A 10,544-nucleotide genomic window follows, 5' to 3' on the forward strand; every position below is an offset into this window, starting at 1 on the left:
CTCAGCAAGTCAGGTGTCAGAAATAATGAATTCAGGATGCCAATGGCTCCTCAATTCATTTTTCCTGACACTTGTCCTGGTGAGTATACAGGTGGCTTGTATGTGGCTCTATCGTCAATTCGTATTTCCCATCAGTATTTGTAATCCAAAATCATGAGTGATTGATAGATGCAGAAGTGGAGTACGTGTTCTATGAATACTTTCCCTCACATAGTTCCTCTCCAGGTTTTGGCTTACCAATACTGATTTGAAATACTGAGCAAATACTGAGAGTGTGACGGCAGCCTACACAACAGATCTACACTCAGCAAGTCAGGTGTCAGAAATAATGAATTCAGGATGCCAATGGCTCCTCAATTCATTTTTCCTGAAACTTGTCCTGGTGAGTATACAGGTGGCTTGCTTGTATAGAGATATGGCTTGTATTGCCTCCATCGTCTCTTCATATTTTTCATCAGTTTTTTTAATCCCCAAGGACTGGTCGATGCATGCAGACGTAGAGCATGTGGTTTTATGAAACTTTTATTCCTACTGTTGAACTCCTGGCTTGCAAATTCTGATGTAAAACTCACTCCAAATAGTGCTAGTGCCTTTCCCTATCTGAATGTTTATCTAACTGTTGAGTTTTCTTTTTGTAAATGTTTTTCAATATTTTTTTTTTTTTTTCGCACCACTGTTGGCCTAGGTTCTGGAGCGGTCCTTCATCAGTCAGCCACGGACCCGTCCCAGCCATCCTCCAGCGCTGCAGCAAGTGGGCCTGCAACACAACCTGGAGACCAGGAAGCTGGTCCATCAGGTGTTCCCCTTCCCCAGTCCTCTGCCTCTAGCCAATTTTTTATGGGCTCCTCCCGGCAGCGGCAGAGGGCCGCGGACAGGTCACTCATGCCCGAGTTTTTGCACTTGAGCTCGGTCTTCCATGAGGGACTCAAGGCGATGGGTGACCGACTGGATACTGCCATTAGTCATATGAGCACACGTATCCAGGAGGTAACCACAGCCCTTGCCCAAGTGAAAGCCGACCTCCAGAGGCCAGCACATCATTTTTTTAATCAGATAGAACAGGGCATGTCGGAACACCTTAGTCCTGAGCTCCAGATTACGGTTATGCAGGCCTGCAATGCTGCTTACGTGCAGGCTATGCAGCAGAGTCGGTATTTTCAGCAGACAGTGGGGGCATTTCCAACAGTGCCCACACTGTCACGCTTTACATCAATGCCGACATCTGCTGCATACCACTGCACGGCCACCTCCATTCCAAACACTGCCGGACCGTATTACAGCACCACCACCATGCCCAGTGCAGTGGGTCAACCCACCGCCACCACCATGACAACTGCTCCTCCTGCTTGGGCCTCCTCCACTGCCACCACCATGCTGCCGCCGCAGGACCCTGGCCTGGCGTTCCCCGCTACCACCACAAGAATTCCGCCGCAGGACCCTGGCCTGGCGTTCCCCGCTACCACCACAAGAGTTCCGCCGCAGGACCCTGGCCTGGCGTTCCCCGCTACCACCACAAGAGTTCCGCCGCAGGACCCTGGCCTGGCGTTCCCCGCCACCACAACAAGACTGCCATTGCCGGACCCTGCCCTGGTTTTTCCTGGCACCACCACCAGACTGCCGTTGCCGGACCCTGCCCTGGCGTTTCCTGGCACCACCACCAGACTGCCGTTGCTGGACCCTGCCCTGGCGTTTCCTGGCACCACCACCAGACTGCCGTTGCCGGACCCTGCCCTGGCGTTCCCTGCCACCACAACAACGAACCCGCGCCAAACAAGGAAGGGGAAAGGCAAAAAAACCCAAAAAACAATAGCTATCCCTCCCCCCTCACCTCCCAATGTGTCTGTAATGTCTGGTTTGTCTCACCCTTCCAGTGTGTCTCAGCCCTCTCATGTGTCTAGCCCAATCCCGGAATTTCCTGACCCCAGCAGTTTCATAGCGCCTTCTCCTGCCACCCCTATGTCGGCTACAATAAGCCAGACCTCACAACTGGACACCCCACAATATCGGCACTCAACCCCAAGCAGGCGCAGTTAAATTTTTTTTTTTTGTGTGTTTAATAAACCTGTGTTTTGCCCCAATAAGGTTTGGTTAATTGTGTATTTCGCCGCCGTCACCACACACCGTGCGCCAATAACAAATAATGCGTCAAACACTTTTTTGGGGGCCACCTCCAACCTCCAGTACTTAATTAGCAGAACACTGAAGCTTGGTGTTTGTTTGGTTGAGAGATATGAGGTTGCCCCCAAAAATAACACTTGTATTTTCTCCAAAAACAGTTCTTTCTGTTTACTCCGTGACTTTTGGTCGCACACAGAAGACAAAATGGTGGTAATACACAGCACAACTATACTCAACAGGTCGTGTCTTATCAGAAACATTATTTATGACCCCTGACCTGCTGATTTTAGAAATGCATTGTATTACCTCCATTTTATCTTATGGGTACATATACATATATTTCACACAAAGTGAAGGGACAATGTACGTCATACATGACATATCTATACTCACCCGGACAAGTGTCAGGAAAAATGAATTCAAGAGCAATTAGCATCATGAATTCATTATTTCAGACACCTGACTTGATGACTATAGATCTGTGGTGTAGGCTGCCGTCACACTCTCAGTATTCGCTCTGTATTTTACAGCACTATTTGTAAGCCTAAACCTGGAGTGGAACTATGTGAGGAAAAGTTCAATAAATACATATGCACCACTAAAAGCATTTAACTACCACTCCTGGTTTTGGCTTACAAATACTGCTGTTAAGTACTGGACAACTACTGCGACAATAACAGACATCGTCTATACAGTCTGCGTCAAATAGCTAATGGTGAACCAAGACATCACTCAATGACGTCAACAACCTAAGCCCAAAAACCCAAAGTGGTTTGTTAAGGAAATAGATAGGAGACATGGTGAAGAAAGTAAAACACAATTATTTTATTAGAAAAAACATTAACATTTCAAACATAACTTTACAGACCAGAAGCCACCAGTACATTTTACACCATATTGTCCTGCCATGGCACACGTCCAATGTCAGAATCAAAAAACACGGCAAATTGATCCCGCATGTGGCCTACTTCAACTGTTGACCGCAGCGGGTGATGCCGGTAATCAGGCAAAGGGTTTGCAACAGGTTCATCAAGTTCTATGGTGGGTCGCTCCTTAGCCATAATGAAATTGTGGAGAACCACACAGGCTTTAACCACCTCATCCACGGTCTCCATTTTTAGATTTATTGCAGTTGCTAGAATGCGCCATTTGGACACCATAATCCCAAAGGCACACTCTACTGTTCTGCGTGCCCTGGTTACTCTGTAGTTATAGATCCGTTTTGTGCGGTTCAAGTCCCGACTTGAATAGGGCTTCAGGAGATTTTCACTCATCTGAAAGGCCTCATCCCCAACCATTACAAATGGCAGCGGTGTGCCTTGAGTGTAGGGGAGTGGTCGTGGCTGTTGGAAATTAAAATTTTTGCCATAAACACGTCGGCCCATATCAGAGTTTTTAAAAGTCTGTGAATCGTTGCCACGTCCAAAAGCACCAATGTCCACAGCAATGAAGCGACAGTCCGCATCGGCTATTGCCATAAGAACTACTGAAAAATATTTTTTGTAGTTGAAGAACTGTGATCCCGTTCTGGCTGGTTTGATAATCCGGATGTGCTTCCCATCCACCGCACCCAAACAGTTGGGAAAATCACAAACAGTCCAAAATTTTTCTGCAATTTCTTTCCACATGTCCTCCGTGGGTATAAATTCCTCACGGAGAATGGTCCATAAAGTCCGGCAGGTTTCAAAAACAATTCCGGACAGCGTGGAAATCCCAAGGCGGTACTGGAAATGAAGGGATGACAAGCTCTCTCCTGTTGCAAGAAATCTGTAGAAAGAATAAATAATTTACAAAAAAGCCAAAAATACATGTCAGACCTGCAAAAATTATGGCTAGCTTTTGTTTAGAATTATTACGTACCTTAAGGTAACCAGGAGACGTTCCTCTGGTGGAATGGCTCTACGGAGCTGTGTGTCCTGTCTCCGGATGGCTCCTTGGACACGATCAAGCAAATCCCGGAAAGAGTCTTGTGACATCCTGGTATATTCCGGGAATTTTTCTGGGTTCTCATTGAGCTCACCATACAGGGTGTGATATGCACCACGGCTCTCCCGCAGTTCTACAATGGGGTGTTGCCAAAACCGCCTACGCCGTGTCCTTCTCTGTCTTTCCCGGTTTCGGTGTTGCTCCCAAGCAAACGCACATGCCAGAGAAATCTTGATGCTCAGATCCAGTTTGAAGTAAAAGCTATCCATGTGAAGATCCATCTTGTCACAGGATACAGGAGCAAAATCTGAAGATTTCAGCTGTCCTAGGGTCTATATATAGATTTCACATAATAAACGCCCTCTGTAGTCCCATTGGCTGTTTCTTGTATCTAGATTTTTCTCTAGTAAATGTTTGCGACATGCGCACAAAAAACGCAAACGCATGGAAAACGCAAGCAAAAAGCATGTAAACGCAGCGTTTTAATGACGCATGCGGTAACCGTAAGCGGTTTTAAAACGCTGCGTTTACACGCGTTTTCATGCGTTTTTCGTGTCCTTGCGTTTGCAGATTAAACGCTGCAGATTAAAACGCAAATGTGAAAGTAGCCTAAGCCTATGTTTACCCTAGTTAGGATTGTACATTTTAAAAATATAAACAGTGTATAAGCGGCCATGCGTAACCCAATGGTTACCCTGGTTACACGGGACTTCGGCATTGTTGGTCACAGGAGAGCTGTCTGTGTGACAGTTCTGCAGCGACCACACAACGACTTACCAACTATCACGGCCAGGTCGTATCGCTGGTTGTGATAGTTGGTTAATCGTTTCTGTAACGGTACCTTAAGGCTACTGGTCACGAGAGGTTGTAGCAATGTTCACGTGGCCAAGCGTAGACACTATTTGACTCAGGTCGTATTCCACCATCCTGAGTTCAATAGTGTTAACTTGCTACAGTTGAGCGAACATGATCGTGTCCCTCCTTGTCAAGTAAAACACTTGCAGACTAGTAGCATATGTCCCCTGGCTTCATGGAGTGCGGATATGATCTGCAGCCACATGTTCAGAGGCTGTGTGACAGGCAGAACACATGCACATCCAAGGCATGTGTAGTGCCTGTCACACAGCCGCAGCACAGCGGCAGAAAACCTGCTTCAGCCATCACGCTCCATGATGCCAGGTTCCATATGCAAATAGTCTGCAAGAATTGCTTGACAAGGTGGGAGCCAATCATGTTTGCTTTCAAAACTATGGAACACACGGCTATGTGAACAATTGGTTTGTTTTGTCAGTCAATTTGGGAACCGGTGCTCACATTACTACATTTTATGGTACACACATTTGGTTCTAGAACATTAATTTTTTTTTTTTTTTTATTGCCAACAACATTTATAGGGGAGAATTATTTTTAAAACGTAAAGACACAATAAAAAAATTTATTTAAAAACAAAAAGTATAAAAACACGATACATTTCTACATTTAAAGAACAGTACATTTGGCTGAAATGTCATGGACTCAACAGTGTTTTATTATTTTTAAATTAGATTATATTTTTATTAATCACTATAATTTTACTTACAGTTACAGCAGGATAAAGTACAGTATGTACATTAAACCATTTGATCTTGCCATGACACACGGCCAACATCAGAAACAAAATATGCTGCAAATTGATCCCTCATCTGAGCAATTTCCAAAGTTGTCCTCAGAGGATGATCTTGGAAATCGGGCAATGGGTTTGGTATGGGTTCATCTAGTTCCACGTTGACTCTCCCTTTGGTAATAACATAATTGTGTAGAACCACACAAGCCTTCAACACCTGATCAACTGTCTCAATTTTCAGATTTATAGCGGTCCTAAAATCCGCCATTTGGAGACAAGGATTACAAAGGTGCACTCCACAGTTCTTCAGGCCCTGGACAGTCTATAATTAAAAATTCTTTTTGTGTGGTTCAAGCCCCGACTTGAGTACGGTTTCAGAAGGTTGGCAGACATTTGAAATGCCTCATCACCAACAACCACAAATGGCATTGCCGGGCCTTGGGTGTTGGGAAGAGGTCTTGGCTGGGGGAAATTAAAATTGTTCTCATACAATCTTCGGCCCATATCAGACTCCTTAAATGTCCGGGAATCATTGGCACGGCCAAACACTCCAATGTCCACAGCAAAAAACCTGCAGTCCGCACCTGCAATGGCCTTGAGGACGGTGGAAAAGTATTTTTTGTAGTTAAAAAACAGCGAACCACTTCGTGCAGGCTTTAAAATCCGAATGTGCTTCCCATCAACTGCTCCAATACAATTAGGGAAGGAACACACTTGGTCAAATTTTTGGGCGTTGGCCTCCCATAACTCCGCTGTTGGGATTGGTAAAAATTCCTCACAGAGATTGTCCCACAATACACGGCATGTGTCGGCAATAATACCCGAAAGTGTTGAGACTCCAATCCGAAACTGGAAATGCAGAGATCTCAAGGTCTCTCCGGTAGCCAGGAAACTGCCAAGAAGAAAAATAAATAATTTTAATAAAAGTATGTACATTGTTATTAAATAAAATTACATTTACATCCCTCACACGCCAAAACCCAAAAAAGGTTAATGAAAAAAAGGCCACAACATTTAAAGTCCTTCAAATAGCTGCATTACGTACCGGAGAGTCACCAGCAGACGTTCCTCGGCGGAAATTGATCTCCGGAGCTGCGTGTCCTGCCTGGAAATGGCTCCTTCCACACGACGCAGAAGATAGCGGAAGCTGTCTTGAGACATCCTGGTATACTCGAAATATTTTTCCAGGTTCTCATTTAGCTCGCCAAACAAACAATGGTAGGCTCCACGGCTCTCTCAGACTTCCACTATTGGGTGTAGCCAAAAACGCCGATGAATCCTTCTCCGTTGTTTTTCTCTTTTCCTTTGTTCATGAAAGGCAATAGCGTAAGCATTAGCCATGGCTAAATCCAGCTCCATATTGTGGTAAATGCTCTCCATGGGACAGTCCATCTTGAAACACGCAAAATGGGAGGAATTCATGGATGCCGGGGTATATATACTAAAATTCCATTATACCCACCCTCTTCTATCCATTGGTGGTCTTTATCTAGTGTCTATCTAGACACTAAAAATGACATCATTGTTTGACAACGCATGCGTCGGAAAACGCTGCGTTTTTTAGAAAAACACACAAAAAAACGCAGCGTTATACGACGCATGCGTTAAACGCATGCGTCGAAATCCATGCGTTTTCTGATGCGTTCCTATGCGTCATGCATTGCGTCGACGACGCTGCGTCGCAAGACGCAAATGTGAACGTAGCCTTAGGGTACCGTCTCACTATACGATTTACCAACGATCACGACCTGCGATACGACCTGGCCGTGATCGTTGGTAAGTCGTTGTATGGTCGCTGGGGAGCTGTCACACAGACCACTCTCCAGCGACCAACGATGCCGAGGTTCGCTGGTAACCAGGGTAAACATCGGGTTACTAAGCGCAGGGCCGCGCTTAGTAACCCGATGTTTACCGTGGTTACCAGCGTAAAAGTAAAAAAAAAAAAACGTACATACTCACCATCTGATGTCCGTCAGGTCCCTTGCCGTCCACTTCCCGCTCTGACTGAGTGCCGCCGTACAGTGAGAGCACAGCACAGCAGTGACGTCACCGCTGCGCTCTGCTCTCACTTTCCGGCCGGCAGACAGTCAGAGCGGGAAGCAGACGGCAAGGGACCTGACGGACATCAGATGGTGAGTATGTACTGTTTGTTTTTTTTTACTTTTACGCTGGTAACCAGGTTAAACATCGGGTTACTAAGCGCGGCCCTGCGCTTAGTAACCCGATGTTTACCCTGGTTACAAGCGAACGCATCGCTGGATCGCTGTCACACACAACGATCCAGCGATGACAGCGGGAGATCCAGCGACGAAAGAAAGTTTCAAACGATCTGCTACGACGTACGATTCTCAGCAGGGTCCCTGATCGCAGTAGCGTGTCAGACACTGCGAGATCGTAACGATATCGCTAGAACGTCACGAATCGTGCCGTCGTAGCGATAAAAATGCCACTGTGTGACGGTACCCTTAGTGATGGGGCAGCCTCTGCTTGTAATCTTATTCCTTTCACATACAATGAGCATTGCACATTACAAAACAATAGGAACATTTCCATGGACGCCCGTCCAGCTGTGATAGTGACATGTGACATCTCGGCAGCACACCTTTAATGACAATTGCTCGCTTCAAGTGATTCCTGGCAGACATGTGTTTCAGGCATTCATCCCTCTGGTAAAACAGCAGAAAACAGCTCGGACAGGCAAAACTTTGGCTATGCAGCGAGGGTATGCGTGTTTCATGGCCATCAGCCAACTTTGCCTAGAAGAAAGTAAATATGAAATCAGCACGTCAAGAAGTAAGCCCACTCACTAGTTAGCAATGGAAAAGTAAAGTGATCATTTGTGCGCACACTGTCTGGTTTCGGCTCCTTATCCAGCACGGGTGGGAGGTCACAAACTAGATTCTCATCCATTTCCCTTAACAACACTATACCCCATCTTCAGATGGAGTGAGCGGTCACACTGAGTGCGTAGTTGTGGTCATGTGCCAACTAGGCTCATCAGCTCCTCTCAATAGCGCTTTTGAGAAAAGTGGCAGAAAATGGAGGAAAATCCCAGTGGTGTGCGCACACTGTCATGATTGGGCAGTCTGCAGTCTCTTAGCACCTTCTTGATCTTGGGATTTTACACTTTTTGGATTTTTGTTTTTTGCTCCCCTTCTTCCCAGAGCCATAACTTTTTTTATTTCAATATCAATATGGCTGTACGAGGTCTTGCTTTTTGCAGGACGAGTTGTACTTTTGAACGACACCATTGACTTTACAATATAGCGTACTGGAAAACAGGAAAAAAAAAATCCAAGTGCGGTGAAACTGCAAAAGTGCAATTCCAAAATGTTTTTTTAGGATTTTTTTATTAACTACCATATATATTCGAGTATAAGCCGACCCGAGTATAAGCCGACCCCCCTAATTTTGCCACAAAAAACTGGGAAAACTTATTGACTCGAGTATAAGCCTAGGGTGGAAAATGCAGCAGCTACCGGTGAATTTCAAAAATAAAAATAGATGCTCCATACCGTTCATTATGGCCCCATAGCTGTGCCATATAGTGCTCTGCACCGTTCATTATTGCCCCATAGCTGTGCCATATAGTGCTCTGCACCATTCATTATTGCCCCATACCTGTACCATAGAAAGCTATGCCATATAGTGCTCTGCACCGTTCATTATTGCCCCATAGCTGTGCCATATAGTGCTCTGCACCGTTCATTATTGCCCCATAGCTGTGCCATATAGTGCTCTGCACCGTTCATTATTGTCCCATAGCTGTGCCATATAGTGCTCTGCACCGTTCATTATTGCCCCATACCTGTACCATAGAAAGCTATGCCATATAGTGCTCTGCACCGTTCATTATTGCCCCATAGCTGTGCCATATAGTGCTCTGCACAGTTCATTATTGCCCCATAGCTGTGCCATATAGTGCTCTGCACCGTTCATTATTGCCCCATAGCTGTGCCATATAGTGCTCTGCACCGTTCATTATTGCCCCATAGCTGTGCCATATAGTGCTCTGCACAGTTCATTATTGCCCCATAGCTGTGCCATATAGTGCTCTGCACCGTTCATTATTGCCCCATAGCTGTGCCATATAGTGATCTGCACCGTTCATTATTGCCCCATAGCTGTGCCATATAGTGCTCTGCACCGTTCATTATTGCCCCATAGATGTACCATAGAAAGCTGTGCCATTGCTGCTGCTGCAATAAAAAAAAAAAACGACATACTCACCTCTCTTGCTGCCTGCAACTCCTCAGCGTCCCGTCCCGGCGTCTCTCTGCACTGACTGATCAGGCAGAGGGCGGCGCGCACACTAGTAGGTCATCGCGCCCTCTGACCTGCAGTCAGTGCGGAGAGACGCCAGGAACACGGAGCGGCGCCCGGCGTGTGGAACGCGGACAGGTGAATATGTAATACTTACCTGCTCCCAGCGTTTCGCTCCTTCCCCCGGACAGCTGGTCTTCGGTGCCGCAGCCTCTTCCTCTATCAGCGGTCACCATTACCGCTCATTAGAGAAATGAATATGCGGCTCCACTCCTATGGGAGTGGAGTCCATATTCATTTCTCTAATGAGCGGTCCCACGTGAACGCTGAACAGGGGAAGAGCTGCGGCACCCGGAAACCGTGGGACTGCAGGGACAGCGCCAGGAGCCCCGGAAGCAGTTAAGTATGCCTCAGCGCCCTCTCCCCCTCACCCGCCGACCCTGCCGCCGACCGTGACTCGAGTATAAGCCGAGAGGGGCACTTTCAGCCCAAAAATTTGGGCTGAAAATCTCGGCTTATACTCGAGTATATACGGTATGTTCACCAAATGCTAAAACTGACCTGCCACTATGATTCTCCAGGTGAATACAAGTACTCAGATACCAAACACGTATAGGTTCTTTTTTTATTTATG

The 10,544-nt window shown here is 46.3% G+C and overlaps 1 protein-coding gene across 4 annotated transcripts in view; it reads right to left on the reverse strand.

Moving 5' to 3' along the window:
* The window catches only part of LOC143766094 (E3 SUMO-protein ligase ZNF451-like), a 105,247-nt gene that overhangs the window by 21,071 nt on the left and 73,632 nt on the right, over nt 1-10,544 (reverse strand). For 3 of the 4 annotated variants that reach the window (XM_077253482.1, XM_077253481.1, XM_077253480.1), the window contains one exon: nt 8,250-8,403. The exons of the other annotated variant lie outside the window; for it this stretch is intronic. In XM_077253482.1, coding sequence (XP_077109597.1) covers nt 8,250-8,292 — 43 coding nt within the window. In that variant the 5' untranslated portion in view covers nt 8,293-8,403. The remainder of the gene's footprint in view (nt 1-8,249; nt 8,404-10,544) is intronic. 4 annotated transcript variants of the gene reach the window in all.

This window comes from Ranitomeya variabilis, chromosome 4 (genome assembly GCF_051348905.1).
Source record: "Ranitomeya variabilis isolate aRanVar5 chromosome 4, aRanVar5.hap1, whole genome shotgun sequence".
Lineage (NCBI taxonomy): Eukaryota > Metazoa > Chordata > Amphibia > Anura > Dendrobatidae > Ranitomeya > Ranitomeya variabilis.